General features: G+C 40.8%; 1 protein-coding gene across 1 annotated transcript; it reads left to right on the forward strand.

Annotated features, from left to right (window-relative positions):
* Positions 1-436: 436 nt before the first annotated feature.
* slc30a2 (solute carrier family 30 member 2) lies at positions 437-22,492 on the forward strand. The gene is made up of 8 exons (XM_074685464.1): positions 437-552; positions 10,393-10,604; positions 14,050-14,196; positions 16,333-16,486; positions 16,760-16,979; positions 19,369-19,474; positions 21,462-21,596; positions 22,347-22,492. Exons 1-8 carry the CDS (start codon positions 470-472, stop codon positions 22,490-22,492), a joined length of 1,203 nt encoding a protein of 400 aa, XP_074541565.1. The 5' UTR covers positions 437-469.
* The last annotated feature ends 834 nt before the right edge of the window (positions 22,493-23,326 follow it).

Here is a 23,326-nt window from a genome sequence, read left to right on the forward strand (position 1 = left end):
CCTCTGAAGCAGATGTGCATCTGTGATTCATTGATTTTCGTTTATAATGACGCCTGTCCCATTAGGATTCACCAACCAGAGCTGCTGTGTGCTCAGTCAGGTTTCAGTCTGTCCTGTCCACTCACAGCTGCTGCAGCCTGAACATCCCTGCTGCTGCTGCTGCTGCTGCTGCATGTTCAAGGCTACAATTAAAACCTCCCTCCAAAAACCCCGCATGTGGTTTCCTCCCTCCTGCTCCCCTCTGCGCCGCAATGAAGGAATTTCTCCGTTTGTTCTGAAGTCTGTCTGCTCTCACTTCATCATGAGGTCTCCGCTGACTTTCCCCCAAGACGACTGAAGCTCCAGGGACCCGGACCTGTCGATCCTCGGCAACTCTTGCAGCTGCATCTCCTAAAAAAAGAAACAAACACCTTATACTTTCTTTTTTCCACATTTGACTCTGGTGGGATAGGCTGCAGGCTGAAGAATAATGGATAATAACGCTCCAAATTCGGAGAAGTCTCACCTGATGCACGAGAAGAGTGCCAAAATGTATTCTTTAAAGCTGCAAAGGTGGGCACATGTTTCATTTCTCTGCAGATGCATACTCATCAAGCTACATGTTAAATTTAGCATGCATGTATATTAAAAAAAGAAAAACGATGGGATCGTATTTAAAGTTTAAAGAAAGTGGCTTTTGATGAGGTAGAATATTTGTTTTCGTTTTTATGTTGGATTTTTTTTTTTTTTTTTTTTTAATGGCTAAAGTCAACAATTCCCAATCAGCACATGATGCGTTCTGCAGGACACATCCCGTGTCGTGTCCTGTCAGTGTGTGTGATGGTGTGAAGCTCTGTGTGTATCGTTCACGGTGGGAGCAGTTGTTACCGTGGTGCATGTTAAGCAGGGCTGCTGCTCTTGCGGGCTGTTTTATGTGAATGAACAAATTCATTTCCATGCTTGGCTTGTTTCTGGACAGCCTGTGACAAATGGCCCCGGGGCCAGTTCACTGAGCAATGCTAAAAACTCATCATCTGTCATTAGAGGCAGGAAGCTGCTCTGTGCACGGACCAGGCTGCACTGGACGGAAATCAGGAGGATTTATAACACGGTAAACACACGGGGAGGTGAATACCTGCAGCAGGAGGCGGCACAAATAAACACGGAGAGGTGTAGAAGGTGTTTGAGTTTATTCAGAAAAGCTTAAGGATCCAAGATTAATTTTAGAGTTTAATAATATATATATAATACCCTGACGTAATTCAATAACTGAAAAAATAATGTAATAATAATTTAATAATTAATTTAATAATTTACGGTTACCTTTCCAGAAAGTTATACCCAATAAATACTAAATAATTTGTGATTATTCCGTTTCAAAAAATATGGAACTAGAAAAAAATAATATCTTAAGTCAAAGAGAAATCCAAATTTTAGCGTTGGTTGATGTTTTTGCGTCAACACGTGACGCAACAAGCAAGACTTTTTTTTTCTCTGCGTGAAAACCTGAAAACGCCAAAAGCTGCAACAGATGCCCTTTTTTTATTTTGCAGAAACGCTTCTCTTAATCAGGATTTTGATACCCGTTTTGACCCCCATGCGTAAAAATAAAATATAATCTTAATATAAGTTTTGAATCATTGCCTCTTGATGAGTTTAGGCCTCACATATGACAGTCTAATCAATGACAACACACTACGGGGCTCAAACTCGAACTGATCCCCCTTTGACACCTGACACCAAACCCCCGCGTCCAAGGTTTGATCAGACCGGATTTTACGCAAACTGCACTGACGCGTCCTTCAAAGAGCTGCTGCTGAATATTCAGGCCTATGAGGAAGAGTCCGGCTCATGCAGATAAAAAAATGATCTCCAAAAATATCAAAGAAATTATTTTTGGAGTTTTGTGTGTGCAGGTGCTGCTGCTGCTGTGTGTGTGTTGACTTCTGTGTGTGTGTGAGGGGGGAGAGAAATGCATATGGCACCACATCTGAGATTTCATGCACCATTTGCAGCGCTCCCGTTTGTGTGTGAGTGTATATATGTGTGTGTGTGAATGTGTGTGACCCTCAGCATTTTAACCCAGCTGGCCTCTAAATGGTTTATAAAGAAGTCTATAATGTGTGTGAGGAAGTGACATATAGTTCTTTGTTCTAATTTAGGCCCAAAAAGTGATATAAATAATAAATTGCTTACTATAGTTTTATGCTCCACTAATCTTCCCTCAAGCATGGTTATTTGAAAATCCCTTTGGCCTTTGAGTCTTACTGGTTCAGCTGAAGAGCTGAAAAGATAAGTCTACAAATATCAAATTAACCAGAAACTGCAAAGTAAGGTTTGTTTTCTATGTAATTACATCTCTGAGCCAATGAACATCAGAAACTGGTGTCAGTTTAATATTTTTAGGAGTTTCATTGCTTATTGTTCAGGTTAAAAAAAATAGTTACAGCGCTAAAAAATTATCAAATGTTTTCTCCTACACACATTTTCAATCTTATGCTACAAAATGCCAGTCCTCAAATGAAGCTGACCTGCTTAAATTTTTGAGTAAAGAAAGACAAATATCAGCTTACAGCATCAAAATGAATCAAATTAAATAAAGCAGAGGAAAAAAGTCTAAATTTTGTGAATTAAAATGAATTATGATTTCATGAACAGTGGCGTGTTCAGGCTGTTGAGGGACAGGGGTGAGAAATAAAAAAAGGGCCCCTCCTGGACACCATGCGACAGCTTTTCAGTTTCCTGTCTCTCCTTTAAATCCTGTGATAGTGAAGCTGATGCCCAGGCCTGGTTTCAGCTTGTTATGAATAAGTGTGGGCTGATGAAAACTTAAGAGGGGTTGGACAGCAGGAAGCAGAATTTGAATGGTTTTCGAACCCCTGATGCCCTTAGTGAAAGGTCCATTAATTTTGAACAAATAATCCTCTGTATTCTGCTGAAATGTAATTATGTAAAAAGGAAACTCAACATTATAAACATATAATTAACAAAAAAAAGATGCCACTTCCTAGTGGGATTAATATCCTGTTAAGATTTGATCAGTTATTTATCACTAGCTTATTTTAAAACTAAAAGTGGAATGTAGGACAAGCACGTGATCCAACAGAACAGAAAAAAAAGGTCAGAAAATGAAACTTAAGTTGTTGTTTGGATGGGTACCTTCCATGTTTGAAGCAATAAAGTACAGCTCAATTCAAAATTGTTTAATAATAAAATCTCAAAGGTTTTTAATCTAACATATTTATTCTTCGAAATAGAACCTTGTAATGCTGTGTTCATGTCCAGCATGGAAAATCGCCTTCTCTTCCCTCCCTCACAGTCAAAAGGATGTGTTTGCGTACCTAAACATAGTATCGTTTGATTTTACGTGACTTGGTACCGGTACTACAGACAGAACTTGGTCGGGGCCTAAAAAAGTACCAAATTTGGTACCCATCCCTAGTCGTATGAGGCAAAAAAAAAAAGTAAAATAAAAAAAATAAATCCACTTATCAACTTAAAAAAGTGTCACCAATTCTTTAAATTCAGATAATTTAAAAACTCTTCAATAAAGAAATAAGATTAGTTTTATGAAAATATGAACAACCATACAAGTTTGTACAAAAGACCATTTATGTGTATTTTAAAGCTCCTGTGAGGAGTTTTAAATGGTAATGAAAAAGCTAATATTGATAGTCATGGTTTTTCTTTAATACCAGCAAAATCAAAAGATATACAGTTGTAAATAATTTTTAAATCTTTTATTATGTTAAATTTCTGAAAGCTCTGCCATTGGGTAGGTGTCAAATGAGATAATTTAAAGAAGCAAGAAAATACTTATTTTCATATTTTCCACAAAAAAATCTCAATGAGCCATGTCTGATTTTTTATAGGAAGTTCAGTGATTTTTTTTATGTTAATGTCCACTAAGTGATAAGTTATATTGTTTTGTCCATAGGGGGCGCCAAATTCATCACAAACTTGAAGTTCCTGACAGGAGCTTTAAATGTAAGAGACATAATTCATTGTAACTTTCTGGTAAAACAGACTCAAGAAAACGAAAAATCCTGTACACTGGCCATCTACCAGAGAGATTTTTTTTAAATTTTTTTTTTATTGCAACGTTTTGGTCACAGACCTTTGTCAAGAAAATGATTGTGCCAGCCAACAAAGCCATCTTCAATAGGAGTGGCTGTGTGGCTCCAACTAATCGTTTCTCTGCACGTAAGAGGTTTAAAAGTTAAAATACGATTAAGACAACGAAAATTCATTGAAAAATTACTAAACATTTTAAAGGAAAAAATATAAAACATGGGCTGCACGGTGGTGCAACGGTTAGCGCTGCAGCCTCACAGCAAGAAGGTCACCGGTTCAAATCCCCACCTCGGCCGGTGGGTCTTTCTGTGTGGAGTTTGCATGTTCTCCCCGTGCATGCGTGGGTTCTCTCCGGGTACTCCGGCTTCCTCCCACAGTCCAAAAACATGCTTACCAGGTTAATTGGTCACACCAAATTGTCCCTAGGTGTGAGTGTGTGCGTGCATGGTTGTTTGTCAATGTGTCAGCCCTGCGATTGACTGGCGACCAGTCCAGGGTGTACCCTGCCTCTCGCCCAATGATTGCTGGGATAGGCTCCAGCCACCCGCGACCCTAAACAGGACAAGCGGTATAGAAAATGGATGGATGGAAAATATAAAACATATCGTGACTGAGTGCATAGATAAAAACTTGTGACTTCAGTTAGTAAGAAATACAACACGAACAATCTCATTGTAGCACAAGAGACAAAAAGAGGAAATAATGCTCCTACTTGCCAGAATCGCAATAATTGAAAAAACAGACTCAGAAGTGGCTAAACAGAGAGAGAAAAATGTCCTCGCTGTTGAAGTTTTTGAGCTCAAAGGTCAACGGCATCACACACAATAAACCAACAAATTCCCTTCACTAACCCCACTCACTAATTCATGACTGACTCTTTGAGATGTCTCCCGGCTGTATTTACCAAACCCTTTTTGTTGGGTCATTTACTCGCTGGTAATTGTGATATTTCTGGCTGCACATGAAGGCAGCATAATTGGTTGAATGTTAATGGGAGTCTGGCAGGAGATTCTGGGTCTGTCGCTGCTGCTGCAGCTTCTGGAAATCTCCACAGACAGAAACTAGTGAAGCCAGTTTGGATTTTCATGGGTTTTGGTCGGCAGCCCAGACTCTTGGAGCTCTTAATGTTTATACCACAGGAAAAGTCGACTTGATGCTCCTCTTAACTTCTAAATGTAGGTAAAATAATAGTTTATCACCTGGAACAAGTGGAAAAATGTCTGTTTTATTCATGTTATGACACAGTAGACATCTTCATCAGAAGTCGTACCTAGGAACACTTCTATAATGTTGTGCAGATGTTTTAAGCTGTGTGAATATAGGTGTCTAACAAATCCTGTAAACTCTATGGTTAGGCGTTAAGGATCTTCCTTTTCCATGTGTTGCCATTGCTCATGGTTTGTCTTGCGTCTAAGAGCAGGTTATAGTTGCTTACTAACACCTAAAAGAGAAATGAAAGCGAAACTTCCCTAAAATGACTGCCATGTGGCTCTTATTTTGTCTCCCATCAAGCAAAGCCTGAAAGTGGTTGGTTACACTGAAACAACTGACAAAAACTTGTAAAAACAGTTTTTGAGGTGAGTCTTCAAAGACTGAACAGAGAGGGCAGACCCCAGACTCAAACAAGTAAGCAAAGTCATCAGTTTAAAGCAAAGCCGGGGACTTCAAGAACCCCTTTCAACTGAGATGCTGTAAGTGCTAGTTTCAGGCTATGACCACTGACAAAGCACAGGTGCTAAAAACTCTGCCGAGCAAAACCAGCTAATGACCCTTTTCCACTAGAACGCCTTGGCCCTACTCTACTCGGCTCTACTCGATTTGCAGCGTGTTTCCACTAGCCCAGTATCTCCTAAAACGAGCCAGATTTAGTATCTACTCCACTCTGGTTCCAAGCGAGCTGAGTCGATACTAAAAGATGACATCACTGACTGCCGGCTACTGATTGGTCAGACAATGTCGTCATCGATGAGTCCTGAGGGCGGCGCCAAAACAAGATGGGACATAAGAGTACGAGAGCCACCCGGCCTTTTTAAACAACAACTGCAAGAATGGTGTCCCAATAAGTTTCTCCAAGGTCCAACGATGAGGTCCAGACCTTTTTGGGTTTGGTGGCCGAGGACAGGATCCAACAGGAGCCACAAGGAATGAAAAAGGCTACCAGGATGTCTTAAGCGAATGGAGGAGCACGGCTACCACCGGACTTCCCAACAGAGATGGGAGAAATTGAAAAAACTTAAGAGTGATTATTGGGCCATTAAGGACCACAACGGCCGGAGTGGGTCGAATCGCCGAAAATGGAGGTGGTTCGACCAAATGGACGCCATTTACGGTCTCAGACCAGCCAGCAACGGGAGAGAGTCAGGGGGCAGGGGCGAGGTTACATAAGCAAGTCATCGGTTATTTTGTGGGAGTTTCTCTTGAAAAGGAGGCAAAAACTAGAGCAGTAGCAGTTGAAGGAGAAGACCTAGTGCTATTGACGACATATTATAATTAATTATTATTATTGTGTCCACTTGAAACCGTACAAACATTTAGTGTTATTGAATGGGAATGCGCAGGCGAGTCAAATTCCACACAACCCATTAACTAGTAACATACTGATTGCACTTTATACTATTGACCACTAGATGCCCTGCTTGAGCGCTGTGTTTCATTTAAGTCTTGAGTAGTGAAACATGTTTTGAAAAAAGTGTGAAAGCTTCAACAAAGCCTTGATCAGCCATTGCTAAAGATGCGTAGACTGTAGCAGTTGAGCCCCTGGCTCTGGCTCTATGGAGGCTTGCAAAGCAAGGATTATCCCTTGCATGCATATGATGAGCTCCTCCATCTCCTTGAAGGAAAAACCAAACTAGTTCTAATGAAAGACGTGATTGGAACTGACAAAGCCTTAGCACTAAATGAGCACCCGGTTCTTTTGACAGAAAAGGGGTAAAGGAGGCCCATGTGAGATGATCTGGGGTTGTAGATAAAACTACTTCTTATTACGCTTATGTGTGCACAATGGCTGCTACATTTCTCCTGAGATTTCGAAATTACATCTGAAGCAAATCTCAGGTAAACAGGTCTCTAACTTGATCTTGGTCATCTGGATAAAAGCTGACTCAAAATGTTTGGCCGAGTGAGGGCATGTAGAAAGAGAAGGAAATGGGACCTAGGATTGAACCCTGTGGAACCCCCAAATGTTAAACTCATCATAATCAGATAGAGGAGAGTAGCTACAGTTGGTGCCCAAACTGTTATATTGATTTATTTATTCATTTATTTATTTACTCTGGAATGGAAGCTGAGTCAACTCAAGGCTGAACCATCAACACAAACCCATTACTGAAGATGACTCAGTAATGTTTCACGTCAGCAATATCTGAGAGATCTAGAAAATTAGGATTGATTGCAAGAGGCCAGGGAGGTCACTGTGGATTCTGGGTACTGCAGGCTTAGTACTATAAGCTGCCCTGGAGCCTGAATAAAATGATGAATATGCTGTTTTTAATGGAGCTGGGGCAACACTTTCTGCCAAATAACATTCAGTATTACCTTAAGGATAGCTTTTAAATTTGGGCCAAGGAAAAATTAACTTATAGATTCCTGATTTGAGCAGGTGGAGAAGCTACAGTAATAAGACACTGCTATGATTGGCTGCCTAAAGCACATGTACAGGACTGAATCAGCAAAGACAAAGAGATACTATTTGTCCACAGGGGGTGCCAAAGTCATGATAACTGGAACTTGAAAAGAAGCTTTCCATAACTCAGGCAGATTTTTTTTTTTGTACCATAAGACAAGATAAATCCCTGTTTCTATTTGTTTCCAGTCCTTATGGTCTGTTAAGTGAATCAGTTGCTGGCTGTAGTTTCAAAAAATATAAGTGTAAGCAAGACACGTAAACTTAAATGTAATGAAAATAAATCAGAATCAGAATCTAAGAAACTCAGCATATTTAACCAATAGTTGGTTATGGAAAACAACCAGAATCCTTTCCAACCATAAAACTCTCATTGTTACTGTAATCTTCATCACGTTGACTCGTCCAAACTGTATCTATTGAAACAGATAAACAGTGTTGATTTCTCCTCTGTCTTCATCTCCACTTTGCTTCAGGCCTTTTTCATCAGCTAAAGAAAACACTGTGCTGTACTCTGAGAGAGCACACTGCAGCTGTAATTAAACGCTTGATGGTTACTTTTTCAGTGTATTGCTCTTCTGAGGTCTCTTCATATAATATCATTTCACAGATCACTGAATACTCCCTCAGGTCTCAGCACCGCCGACAAACACAGCACACCTGCCCTGTGCTGTATTGATAAACACATGAGCTGGAAGTCAGGAAGAAACTGGGTTGGAGTTGAACCAGAAATCACCGGGATAGGACTGTTTCATTAACACTTTTTCAGATAGTTTCTTATTAATTTTTTGATTTTTTTCTCCGCAACATTCTGTTGCTATCTTCATGGCAACTAGCATTGCGAAATACTAACAAGCTAACAGAATACAAAAGAACAGAATAGAAAATACTTTATTTATCCCCGAGGGGAAATTCAGGAGTCATAGCAGCAATCAGGAAAACAAAAGTAAGAAAGTGTATATAAAGTGCAAAAAGCTCCATAAGAAAATAGATGCTGACAGCTTGTCCATTACTCTCCAGTTTAGCCAGCCTCCACCTCCACAGGGTCCAGGACTGAGCTACCTCAGCAGTCAGGTTCAGTCTCTGTCTCCTGGATCCTGTCTGCTCACAGCAGGTGAAGTTCATCCAATGTGGTGTTGGTGTCTGGTGTTAGCTCTGTTAGCCATGTCTGGGAATAGCATGATGCTGCTGGGTTAGCATGGCTAGCTTGTCCATCTTATTGGAGATAGGTCTTGCGTTCCCAATAACGATGGATGGAAGGACAGGCCAATGTCTCACCTCAGTGTCGTCATCCTCACCTCCTTCTACTCACCTTGTGGGAAACATCCGTCCTTGCACCAGTTAGCATTGACATGCTACAGGCTGCTAACAGCTGATTTCACATGTAAACAATGCAGCCATGGTTACATGTAGGATCTCCAGACAAACACAGGAGCAAAAATAGTAAAAATATCACTGAAGACAAAACCAGTTTGGTGTCCACGACCAAAAAATGAGCTATGCATTGACGAAAAGAGGCAAAAAAAAAAAACAGAAACAGACAAGAAAGAGAGTATTTAGCTGTTATATTATGCTACGCTCACATTTCTATATAAACAACCTTTTCATAAACACCCCTCATGGAGAAACACAGCTAGCAGAACAGCTAGCTAGTACATAGCTCATTAAGCTAGCAGATAATTTTCTTCCCTGATAAAAAAAACTAAGTCTACAGTTTGGTTTGGTATTTCATTATCACTGGGAGCGCGTTTTCATTTAGTTGAGATTATTCAGTCCAAATGTTTCACAGACTGTTAGCTTGTTTCATCTGCACCAAAAGATGCTAACATTTGGACATAACATCGGCCTCAGGCTTCAAAGCTGTATGTTCTGTGTGTATGAAAGCTGTTTTCCTGTTTCTGTGTGTGTGTTGTATGTACACATGCAGTGTGTGAGTGGTGTGTGTGTGGGGGGATGTAAGTGTGTGTGGGGGGAGTGGTTGCTATCATGTCCCTGTGGTATAATTGAACAAAATCTGTTTTCCACTTGGCCGCCTCCTTTCTGCTCGCACGTCCCTTAAGATGCCCCGTGTGTGTCTGTGAGGGTGTGTGTCTGTGTGAGATAAAGGCTAATCATGAAACACTGGCAATCTCCTATCTGGGGTGTGTGACATTAAGTGTGTGTGTGTGTGTGTGTGTGTGTGTGGTTATCTCAAGTGAAGCCAAATTAGTTTTTTTCCACCTCATTAGCGCCATCATCGTGGCTCTCCCTCACTGCCTCACCGCACATGGAAAGAAAAGCAACCTGAGTGTGTGTTACACTGTGTGTGTGTGTGTGTGTGTGTGTGTGTGTGTGTGAGTGTGTGTGTGTGTGTGTGTGTGTGTGTGTGTGTGAGTGTGTGTGTTTGATGAAAATGGAGAAGTCAGCAGTTTGTTTTGTTCTTGTGTATAAAATCCAGTTCATTGTTGCTTTGTGCCAGAGAGAAAGCTGACTTGATACTTATATGTTTAATTTCCATGCTGAAAATCAAGCTTAATGTTTACTGAGAAAACTAAAGACATTTCTCTGGGGGAAATTTGCCATGGGGAACAGTGCAAAACAAAGTATTTGTTTTACCTGGTTGTGCAACGTAAACCAACATAGACAAAAAAAATCCTACCACTACAGCTAATATCAGTAAAAAAAAAGCAAATATTAAAGGACTATTCCATCAAAACCTACCTTTTATTTCCCTGCAGCTCATTCCCAGACTCCAAAGAACAGTATCCCGACTTCCCTTTCAAGAATGGAGGCGTCGCTGGGGCCATTGAGCTGAAACGACCGGTTGGTGCCCACTGCCACGGTGCCAAAGCGTTACCCTGTGAGGACAGCGTGGAAAAACTGATGGCAAAGAAGAAACTGTACATTGCTTCAGCGGTCTGCCTCGTCTTCATGATCGGAGAGGTCATAGGTAAGAGTTTAAAACCTTGAACAATGGTTCGAAATGACTGATTGATTGATCCACACTTTGAAATGAGATTATCAGCGCCATTATCACAGGTTACAGGCTATTTTGAATTGCTACTTCTTAGCTTCCCAACCGGGTCGGGTATGACCGGACTGATTTACGTTACATCTATGACAACACGACGCCGACTGACAAAGTTTAGATGTGAGAACCGCGTCTGGTTTTTCTCTACTGAAAACGATTTCTGTGATTAATTTTGTAGTGATAGTGGACACAGGAGCCTAACTGTCAGACAGAAAAAGGACAGAAGAGCAGAAGAAAGATAAACAGGAGAGAGATAGAGCACGAGCTAAAGGCTAACACAGGGGCTAAACTGTTTGTGCTACTGTTGAATCCAACCCACAGTCAGCAGTTATTCTGCAGCGGTCTGTTCAAACTTGAGAGTCTATCAATAAAATGTAGACATAGCTAGTCAGGATTCACTAATATTAAACATTACAGACTTCTCTTAGCGCACCAGGCTGCCAGCTGCGCTAAATATAAACTGCTACTAAACTACTTTCAAAATGACAGCGTTTACTTGTTGTCACGTTAGCCTACAGATACATCAGAGCACCGGGCTGCCGATAGCGCTACATATAGCCAGCTACTACAATGTTTGCTTGATGTCATGTTTCAAATGTAACTGTACTGATAAGTCCCTTACCTTGGCAGGTTGGATCCAGTAAAAGGTTTTCTTGAACAAAAAAAAAAATTGTTCCATCTGATCTCCTTCTAATTCCAAAACGAATGCCTGCCTCACTCAAAGCCACATCTTACGACAGTGTGTGTAAGACTCCGGGCCAAATAATCATAACATCTTTAAAATGTAGAATTGAAAATCCTGATTTCATACATTTTTTTCTTGTGACTACAAAATATTGGGGCTTTCTGGCCTAAAAAAGGATCCTGTACAAGCAGCAACAAAAAGCTAAATAGTTTGTGGATTTACTTTGAATGGATGAATCTAGACACAAAGATTATTTGCAGGGTTCAGTTAGAGGGTTCAGACTCCTGCTCACCCTTTCAGGATTCTAACTCACATCTCAGCATACATTACACCTTTTACATAGTGAAGAATGTTTTAGGGGATCCAGAACTTTGTAGCCAAATTACCTCTAGTTTTCAGCTCTGGTCTTGGGCCAATGAGGATCAGGTGATCATTGGCAGTGGTAAAGTTGGTATTGAGAGCAAAAGCAGGCATAACACAACAGATTTCATTGATAGTGATCTGACACTACATCATTTCCAAAAAAGTCTTATAAGAAGAAGTTACCCAAAACCCAGAAGGGAAAAAACACATAAGTTAAAAAAGAAAGGTTTTAAAAAGCCATCAGCATTATATTTAAAAAGTTGATAAACACTATAAAGTATTCTACATCCAGAAGTCTGGAAACTTTGCTTTTGGAAATTTGGAAACTTCTTTTTTCAGCTGCTGTTTCAGGAGCTGTAGCTACAGCAGGTTTCTTATTCCTCGTTAAGTTTTGACAGCACCGACAGCCTTTCCCCACTGAAACAAAGTAAAGCAATAGCCAATCTGTGGACCATCAATTGGTTGTCAGAGGAAGCTCAGGGACTGTCAGGAAAGTGATGGAGGGTAAATGTGTGTGGATTTTCACCATCTGGCCTCTTCTCCCTTTGCAATCTTCAAGGTCTGCTGATCGGCTGATTTTTGTTGCCCCTGGGAATTTGAGCTGAAAACTCGGGGCAACTTTGGCAACAAGATTCTGGATCCTCTTGCCGCGTGCTGTTCAGTGTGCAGCTCTTTGATCCATTCATAAATCAATCTAAACTTATGTATTGATGCCAACATTGGAATCAGTATTGATCAATACTTGGGTGAAGAGATTGATACTTAAGTTTCACTTTCACTTCTCTACATATGCTCCCTTCAATTGCTCATGTGTTCATAGCTATCTATCTATCTTTCTATCGAGATAGATCAGGGGTGACCAACCAGTCAGAGACCAAGAGCCACAAAAATGGCCGTGGTACTACGGAGAGCCACGTCATACCTGTGGTCTTGCAAACACACTTCCTCTCACACAAAAACAAAATTTCACAAAACGAAAATCAATACATTTCCAATTTTCAAAGCAAGATTTACTGTTTTTGTGTGTTTCAATTCGTACTAGAGAAGAGAAACTGAAACTTAAGTATCAATCCCAACTGATCCTAATGTTGGCATTAATAATTATACAGTTTAGATTGATCAGCACACCACTACTCATAGCTATATGTGTTTATGAATAGATCGAAGAGCCACTCACCAAAAGGCAAAGAGCCACGTGTGGCCCGCGAGCCACAGGTTGGCCACCCCTGAGATAGATAGATAGATAAATGTAACTTTGTCTCTTATAAAGCAAAAACAGAAATTTGTCTTTGACACCAAGTACAAAATTAAACACACTTGTAAACGCCATAAATCTCACTTTGAAAATTGGAAATGTATTGATTTTCATTTTATCTCATTTAGTTTATGTGTGAGAGCAAGTGTGTTTTTAAGACCACATGTGTGATGTGCCACCGTAATTTTGTGGTTCCTGGTCTTTGACTGGTTGGCCACCCCTGGTCTAAAATGTTCCCCCACATGCTGGGTTAGAGCCATGACAGGGTGAACAGGACTGTGTGCTTAACATGGACGCTAAGGTTTTCGCCACAGTGTCAACAGGCAATGGAGAAAGATACTAATCTGAAAATGAACTATAATTGTTGTGGTGTTTTGATTAATCAGAGTCTGAGCTTTGGCTACTTCCTGTTTATTGCTTTAGCAGTTCAGCACTTTAAATTAATAGTTTTTAAGATATCAAGGCAAGCTAGTTGATATAAAATACCCTGACAGGCATAGAAGTTGATTTGGGCTAATTTATAGGTTATCTTATGCCGTGACGCTGCTATCATGGTTCACATCTACGCACATGAGCAAAGAAAACCCTTGTTTTATTGAAATCTGCATCGTTGAAATCTTTACTAACATCATATTTCCCTCTGAAACAAAGAACACAGCTGAAAACTTTTTATTACTCCGACTATAAAACGGTGGCTTGCATTCATTGGCCGGTTGCCTAGATGTTTATGATGATATTAAAGAATATTACACCTCTTTTTACCCGGGGCATTGCGCTGAAAAAAGAGGATCTAATATTTAATACAGATCATGGTGTGTGAGTCATTAAATTACACGTTTTATAAACCTTTAAATGGTTACAAAAAGTGGAATTAAAGGGGGTTATTGCTCGGAAGCTGTTCACGGTAGTAGGCACACTCTTTTGTCAGCAACTTTTCAGACAGTTTTATAAAAGCACGTCCACATGATGCAGGTTTAATCAACATAAAACTACCCCAAACTGAAAAACGGAGCAGTTATATTCTAACCAACAGTTGGGTAATTCTTGTTTTTTTTCTGCAGGAGGCTACCTGGCCCACAGTCTGGCCATCATGACCGATGCGGCTCACCTCCTGACAGATTTTGGCAGCATGATGGTGAGCCTGTTCTCGCTGTGGATCTCCTCCAGACCGCCCACCAAAACCATGAACTTTGGCTGGCACAGATCAGGTCAGGACGAGGAAGCAGATACTTCAGAGTGGAAGGATGGAGTGAGGAGAGAGGATGAGAGGATGAATGAGTGTTTGGAGGGACTTCCTAGTGTTGGAGTCTAATCTGTGCCACCTCCAGGCAACAAGTTCTTAAAGTGTGATTTTTCTTTCAAAGCAGATGGTGGCAATCTTAAAAAAGCAAGCTTTTACTTTCTTTTGCTTAACGTGCAGTCAGCATGTCTGCTCCACAAACTCCACAATGCTGCAGATGTCAGTTTTACTCCCTTAGGGTGGTGGGGTGTGTTGGCAGGTGAAAAACTGGTCTGAAATTAAAGGAACAGCTCTGATGTGAGGAGAATCTGCAACCTACTCAAGTCTGAACCAGTGAATTTGAATCATCTCACAGTTTTGTCTCATGTTGAATTAAAACAAAAGTCAAGTCTACCAAGGTAGGAGCACGAGCATTGCTGATTTATGTAAAGCTTTGGCGTTTGGTTGGTTTGGAATTAGGGATGGGAACGAGTACTCGAATACTCACCGTTGACCCTATTATTTGAGTAATATTTTTTTTCCTCACACACCTGTGCAACCGTTGCTTTTGGCGACATAAGGCATGTGTGACCCAGCTTTTTGCTCTGGCCTAACTGAATGTACCAGGTCAGAAAATAATCAACGGGATACAAACCTATGACTTATGCCAGGGCTACAGCACACCGAGCCAGATTTCAGCAAAAACAGCTGCTTTGTGGCAGCTACAACAACTCACTAGGAACCTGTTATTACAATGGAAGCAAAAGCACAACAAATGCAGAACTGTCTGCTACACCTGGGAATGGATACCTTTAACTTTTGAAATGATACAGCGCTGATGCCCAGTACCTGGCTATCGGTATTGGAACTCAACAGTACCAATTTTTGGTACTTTTGTGTGTTTATGTGGTAATAAACATAAATTTTTTAAATAACAAAATCTCAAAGTTTTTCAATTGAACAAATTTATTTCTAAATATATAACCTTGTAATGCTGTGTTCATGACTGTGAGGAAGTGGAAGAAAATAATCCGTGAGTACTTGAGTATTTGTCCATTATATATTTATATATGATATTTAAGCCCCGTTTCAACCAAGCGGTTTAGTTTGGTTTGTCTTAGCAAAGCATGCATTTTACTGCATTTTCACTGACCAATCCAGGGACAGATCCCCAAATAACTGAGACAAGCCATACCACTTTTTAGGACCATTCAGTAGGGCTGCCAGACTAAAATGATCCGATCCCGGAAGGTGGAGCTACAACACTGCAGACTGATGATTGGTCAGAAGAATAGTCTCTCACCATGCAACAGTGGTTGTATTATGTATGTGTTTTGTGCTTTGTGACAAAGCCACATGGACATCCCAAAGAAGACGGATTACTGGACGTCTCCCATAGTTGCTCTTTGTTTACTGTGTTGCGTTTTTCTTCTTCGTTGGATTTATTAGCAGGGTGCATTGTGTTACGCTGCTATGGCGTCACCCTGTCGGTTATTGGCACCGTGCCTACCACGAGGGGGCACGGTTGGCTGTAGAAACGCAAACAGGATCAGGCTTAACTTAACCAACCTGTACCAAGCCATACTGATCCAAACCGGACAGCTTGGTGGAAACTGGGCCTTAGAGTATTCCACTACAAGAATTACTGTAAATTCTCATCTCTGGTATGGAGAGCAAAAGCAGGCAGAACACAATCTGCCAAACTGCTTATTCTGTCATTGACTTATTTCCAGAAGCATCAACAGCAGAATGAGAAGAGAAGATTTGGCCAATTTTTCACATCCTTCACTCTGCTGCGCATCCTATGAAAGCATGTTCCAGTGTTGTAATGAAACCCCGACTCTGCTGCTGTGTTTCAAGGAGCACTTGCTGCTCTTCCATAAAAACGTCAAGCAACAAGAGTCTTTTACCTTAACTGCTTCTAACTACCACTCAGTGATGCTGAATGGGCTCTTGTGTTGTACCCTGTGTCCTCAGTTCAGGGCTGAAGTTGTGCCTGTGAGCGATGTGCTCTGTTCCTTCACTCCACGTCCTGCTGTGATCCCCACATAGACGGCTGCTGTTTGAGGATGATGAATTGTCTAACTACGCAAAAAGTAATTATGACTCCTCTCTGTCTCCTCAGAGATCCTCGGGGCGTTCATCTCAGTCATCTCCATCTGGATTGTGACGGGCGCCCTGGTCTATTTAGCCATCGAGAGGATCGTACGCAACGACTATGAGATTGATGGTCATGTAATGTTAGTCACCTCCGGGTGCGCCGTCATCGTCAATATAATGTGAGTGCTGCTCGGCGTAATGGCTGTTAATGTGGTACATTACAGCATGTCAGCGTGATAAAGGTAACTAATGACGTTTGAGGCTTGACAGGGCGAGAAGAGTGATTTTCTGTGGCGCTCTCTTTGTTTTATGGTCTCAGTGAACAGCTCCAGAGTGACCGTCACAGCCTGTTTAACCCTTACATTAATTAAACACTCCGAGTCATGAAAAGGATAAACTCTGAACATTTAACCTGAATGTAATCTGACTTCTTCACCTCTCTTTTTCTGCAGCATGGCGTACATCCTCCATCACTCCACCACCTTCCACGCCCACGGCAGCGGCTACCATCAGATCGACGAGGATGGCCGCAGTCCTGTCTCTCATGGCCACTCCCACGCGCTCCTCGGTGGCCATGGTAACACAAGTGTCCGTGCCGCCTTCATCCACGTGGTTGGAGATCTGCTGCAGAGCGTTGGCGTCATGGTGGCGGCTACTGTCATCTACTTTCGGGTCAGATATAGATCACATTCATGTTAGGGTGAGACATGAACTCTAGTCGAGAGAACAAAAAACTCTTTGAATAGAAATGTCAAGAAACAATGACCTTATTGTCATGTTTTGAGACTTAAATCTGTAGTTTGAACATTAAAAAAAAATATCTGTATCATCTACTAAACCATCATAACAAAAAAATATTTCCCCTGAAATTTTCAAGTAGGGAACACCTCCATGACAAGCCAGAGACTTAATATCTAATGTTTTGCCACACTGTCAACAGACTATGGTAGCCAGTAGGTGTCAGATGATTTGCAAAAGCCACAACACAATGTAAAGTACAACCAAAACGGAAGTTAAAAGTTAGTTATCCCAACAGACACAGAAAGAGAAAATCTTTTTATCTTCATTACAATAAATATAGCTTCATGGGGTCTCACCTTGTAATATCATTCATAGAAATGATATTTATTTACTGAAAGAAAAAAAAACACTTCATCTTTTATTAAGCTTCACGAAGCAATAACCTTAGCATTAGAGCTATATTTGTCATAGCTAAAGGTAAAAAGGAAAACTTTTGTTCTCTTACGTTCACAACTCTTCTGTGTCAGTTAGGATAACTGTCCTCTTAACTTCCATTCTGGCTGTATTTCTGTTGTGTTGTGGCCTTTGCATTCCCATTGTAGCTTTTGCATTTATGTTTTAGCTGTTCAATTGCATTAAGGCTTTTGCATTCATGTTGTGGCTTTTGCTTTCGAATTGTGGATTTTGCATTTGCATTGTGGTGTTTGCATTCCTGTTGTGACTTATGCTTTCATATTGTAGCTGTTTCATTCCTGTTAAAGCTTTTGCATCTGTGTTGTTGCATTTGCATTGGTGTTGTGGCTTTTGCATTTGTGTTGTTGCATTTGCATTGGTGTTGTAGCTTTTGCATTTGTGTTGCAGCTTTTCGCATTTGTGTTGTGACTCGTGCTTTCGTGTTGTAGCTGTTTCATTCCTGTGAAAGCTTTTGCAATAGTGTTGTAGCTTTTACATTCCTGTTGTAGATTTTGCATTCTTGTAGCAGCTGTTGCATTCATGTTGTGGCTTTTGCTTTTCGAATTGTGGATTTTGCATTTGCATTGTGGTGTTTGCATTCCTGTTGTGACTTATGCTTTCATATTGTAGCTGTTTCATTCCTGTTAAAGCTTTTGCAATAGTGTTGTAGCTTTGCATTGGTGTTGTAGCTTTTACATTCCTGTTGTGGTTTTTGCATATTTGTTGTAGCTTTTGCATTTGTGTTGTAACTGTTATATTTGTGTTGTGGCTTTTTTATTCTCATGCGGTTTTGCTTTGGTGTTGTGGCTTAGCTTTGGTATTGTAGCTGTTGCATTTGTGTTGTGGCTTTTGCAGTCCTGTCTTGGCTTTTGCAAGGGGTTGCGGCTTTTGCTTTCACATTGTGGCTTTTGCTTTTGTATTGTAGCCGTTGCATTTGCATTGTGGCTTTTGCATTGGTGTTGTAGCTTTTGCATTTGTGTTGTAGCTTTTGCATTCGTGTTGTAGCTTTTGCATTCATGTTGTAGCTTTTGCATTTGTGTTGTGGCTGTTGCTTTTGCAAATCAGCTGACATCCCTACCAGCCACCATAACAGACAGAGCTTAAATTGCTTGGGCAGGCCCGGGGGATGGCCACCAATGAAACGTGATTGGCTACTTACCACCATGATTGGCCCTTTGCCCTCTCAGTGGCAGTCAACCATTTGTGTTGTGGTGTTTTGGGTAGTAGATGTGGGACTTTTGTCTCTAAATGTAAAGATTTTTGTATGAGTCCTTTAATGCCGGCAGATTAAAGTTTAACCACTAAGTTGAAAGACATGTGATTAGAGAAGATTCTCCACCAGTTCTCTCAGGTTTTGGGTACAAGACTTTCCATCCCCAAGTAAGATTTCAACCCAGTTTGAAGACATCAGTTTAAGCAGTCTGTCTCTGCTCTGGGTGAAATGAGACAGAAATCCTCCTGTGGGTTGATCTGATATCAAATAGGTGTCTTCAGTTTTTGCTGTTGGTGACTGGTTACTGGTGTTTTAGGGTTTTGACCAATCAGGATCAAGTATCAAGCACAACCAAGTTGTAAAGCTGTGATAAAACTGATATTTCTTGGAGTTTCTGCTGCAGGTACTTCAGCAATTTTGCTGAATAGTCTTTAAAACTTTGGACTTTCAAATTTCAGTGAAAAGGGGATCTGGGAATCTTTCCAATCTGAAAATCCTGACACCAACAAATCAAATTTGATGTGACTTATGTAAGAAAAGCAAGTTTCCTGAATGTTTCCCAAGATGTTTCCTTTGTTTTCACCCTTAGAGTTTTATACCATCTGATGCTCCTGTGCTCAATTTTTCAAGGTTGAACCTTTTTTTCTCTTTCAGCCTGAATATAAAGTCGCAGATCCCATCTGTACATTTCTGTTCTCCGTCTTCGTCCTCTGCACCACCGTCACCATCCTCAGAGACGTCTTTAGGATACTCTTAGAAGGTATGAAGCCTGAGATCAACAAGGCGAGTGGTGAACTGGTTTTCTTTGGATATTTGAAAGTGTTGTCTTTGTAATTTAACGTCAGTAGCTCTATGTATGACAAACACACAGAGTTGTTTTCCTCGTCTGCAGCCAGCACTGATCACACTAACAAGTTTTCTCCTGATCTGACAACATCAGCGACATCACGTGTCACTCAGGGCTGACATGATCTCTGGAGCAGATCCAAAGCATCTTCTTAATGTAATGAAGGCAGTCAAGCTTTAGCTCTCTTAATATTCTGTAGACGTCTGTAAATGGAGGCTGTCGTGTTAAATACACACTCCTCTTCATGTCGAGATGAGACTGGCACCAGGATCCAGTCTGTTAGGGTGACACTGAGATGGTGAAATCTCAGTTTTGCTGTTTTAAGCTTTGAAACCCAAAGTGGATCAGATGAGAGGGGCAGATGGTCACATCCTGAGGGGGGAATGTGAGTGATGGGACCATTTATGCACACTACATGTGTGTGTAAATTATTCAACTGAAACTTGAGAAGAGTTATTTAAAATCATACTGGGGGAAATAAGGTGATTTAGGCCAATTTTCAACCTGGCTTAAACTACCCTTTCATTCAATAGCACTAACTCAAAACTGAAATTACCCTGAGTTAAGGAGGCAGTCCCTTTCCTCACTTCTCCAGGTCTTCTTTGCAGAGTTTTTAATCAAACTTAACCCATTTCCAACATCCAGTTTTGACAAATTTTTGAAACCTGACCATTAACTGTCCTTTAATTCCATAAAGCAAACTCAAAACGTAAACAACTCCAACCTAAACTGAACAAATGTCAGGTCAATCATACGCTGAGAAGGCGTACTTATACATCTCCAACCAAAATCAGAAACACTTCTTTAATTTTAAACCTTTTAGGGGTGTTATTGCCTTGTGCTCATTAACGTTTGGTTACAGAAATAAGCGGGCTAGCCAGGAATAGGTAGCTAGCTAGAAGTAGCTAAATTTGTATTAAACATTAACTTATGGAATTTAGACAGAATTACAACACAACATCATACCCAAGCCTTTATGACAGTGAACCTAATCACTTACCAGTTGAAACTGATTCAAAAATCATGTTTACTGAAGTTTCGGTTTCTTCTTGAAGCAGCCACCATCACACATTTTATCCCAAATAATCCAAAATTTTGACTGAGGCTAGAAGTAAAGTGGTCTAAGTCACTCTTTTGACAAAGGCTATTGCCCTATAGGGCAGGGGTTCTCAAACCTTACTATACCAAGGCCCCCCAAACAGCATCTGCTTCAAGCATGGGACCCCCACTGGAAACCAATAGACAGTGTGTTAAAATATGTATTAAAAAAAACATTTTATTCACTTTTGAAATTTTTTTTACATTTCTTTAAAGCAGGAATTTTTTTAACAAACAAACAAAAGCCAGACTCACAAAAGTAGGTTGTTGCAAAAGGGAGAAAGCATTTCAGGGCTCTGTCAGCCAAGGTGGGATACTCCTCTTTTACATGTAGTCAGTAGTTTGACAGGGAAGAGCCTCAAAGTTCAGTTTAGTTTTTTGAATCGCTTATTAACATGCGCAAACCGCCAGGTTATGACATGGGTCATGACATTGTCATGTTGGAAACTTGAGAATATGATGATTACGGCAATTTACATGTTATAAGTTCTGGGTATATTAAGACAAAAAAATGAAATAAAATAATAATAATTAGATCCTATTTTTCCCTTTCCTTCAATTTTCTGAGGCCCCCCTGGCAGCCTCCCAGGGACTTTGGCCCCCACTTTGAAAACCACTTCTATAGGGCATAAAGAGCATGATCCTTTTATCTAAAACTTTATCCGATTTTACCAGAGATGGTCAGCATCATCAAGAGATTTAAGCCAAAAACTAATTTTCCTAAAAAAATGACTAAGGCCATTGTTTTAATAGGGTGACAGCATGTTTTAAGGTATTTATGTGATAATCTGCTGTTTTTCAGGAGCTCCTAAGGGAATAGAGTTTAACTCTGTGAAGGAGGTGCTGCTGTCGGTGAAGGCCGTGAAGTCGATGCACTGTCTGCACCTCTGGGCTCTGACTCTGGGTCAGGCCCTGGTCTCTGTTCACCTGGCCATAGGTAAAGCAAAAACTCACTCTTGACCTACGTTAACTTAGGGGACTAAGAAACTAATGCCCTGTTTCCACCAAGCAGTCCAGTTTAGATCAATACGGTTTTTGGTACAGGTTGGCTTAGTTAAGCCTGATCCTATTTGTGTTTCCACAGCCAACAGGGCCCCCTTGTGGTAGGCGGCGTGTAAGCTGGATGCTGATAGCTGCATCAGTAACATAATAGTGCGACGCCATAGCAGTGCAACACAGTGTACCCTGCTAATGAATCCAACAAAGAAGAAAAACTGGAAGACATCCAGTAATTCATCTTCTTTGTGATTAGTATGTAGCTCTTTGATACAAAGTGCAACCAAGCTTTGTTTCAGAGAAGTCTGTGTGTCACCAGGAGAAATACCGCTGCTGTTGGACGGTAAGTGACGATTCTTTCGACCAATCAACGGACTACAGTGTTATAGCTCCACCTTCCGGGAACTGCATTGGTTTAGTCTGGCACCCCTACGGAAAGGTCCAAAAAAGTGGGACAGCTTGTCTCAGATATTTGGGGACCTGTCCCAGGATTAGACAGTGGAAAAGCCATAAAATGTGTACCGTGCTGAGATGAGGGGAACCGAACCGCTTGGTGGAAACAGGGCTTAAGAGACAGTAGAATCAAAATCGTGATTTGAAAAGTAAAAACACGGAGAAGAAGTGATTTAATGACAGAAACACGACATGTAGTTGGATGTACTCACTTCATTGTTTTCTGTCGTCTCCTCAGAGGAGGGAGCTGACGCTCAGTCCGTGCTGCAGGAGGCCACTGATCTGCTCAACACAAAGTTCGGCTTCTACAGCATCACCATCCAGGTGGAGCTTTACTCTGAAGACATGAGCCACTGCTCCCACTGCCAGGACCCCTGTGAATGATACTGAGCCCGGAGCCCCGCTGTACTGGACCCCACAGGACTTGGAACAGGACTCAGGCACATTTTCATTCTGTGTGGGTGAGCTGTACTCACAAAGCAGCTTCCTGCTGGAGGAGTTTTGGTAGGAGATTTCAGTTTGTCATTAGCTCATACATTGACACAGCTGATTGGTCCATGTGTTGGTGGTGGAGTCCTGAAAGGAGCTCTGTGCTGACGTGGAGCAAGTCCAACACTGTGAATCCTCTATAAAGAGCGTTGGTGCTCGAATACTTGAGGTGTATGAAGTTTCTACCAAAAACTACCCCAGCTTATTATGTGAAAGCATAGACATGCATAGAAAAGTGTTGGGATGATTCACTCAGATGTTGGGTTTATAAATAGTAAAAAATGACTTTTGGATTTTCCCAAAGCCAAAGTGGTGTCTTAACCCCTTACTGCCTGAATTAATTAACAATTATACAAATAGATTGTTTTTATGTGTTTTTGCATTCTTATAGATGTTAAATTAAGTGGAGATTGTAAATTTGAGTATATTACACACAATAGTTATTACTAAGTTATATTACTTCTATAGACATGAGAAGTTTATCCCCTGACCAACATATTATGACATAGTGGATCTGATATGATCTTTGGTTTGTGTAGAATATGAATCAATAATAAGACAAAAAAGGTCATTTCAGCTGCATCAAGACCTGACATGGTATGTTGCAAATTTTTGACGATAAGCATCAAGGGCCTAAAATACAACCCTAATTCCATAAGTTGGACGTCTACGTAAAATGTTGGAAAATGTTCATGATGTCCATGATTTCCAAAAAGAATGACACATTTG

Source organism: Halichoeres trimaculatus, unplaced genomic scaffold, assembly GCF_033239565.1.
Source record: "Halichoeres trimaculatus isolate MK-OKI-2021-1 unplaced genomic scaffold, fHalTri1.1 fHalTri1_scaffold_13, whole genome shotgun sequence".
NCBI lineage: Eukaryota > Metazoa > Chordata > Actinopteri > Labriformes > Labridae > Halichoeres > Halichoeres trimaculatus.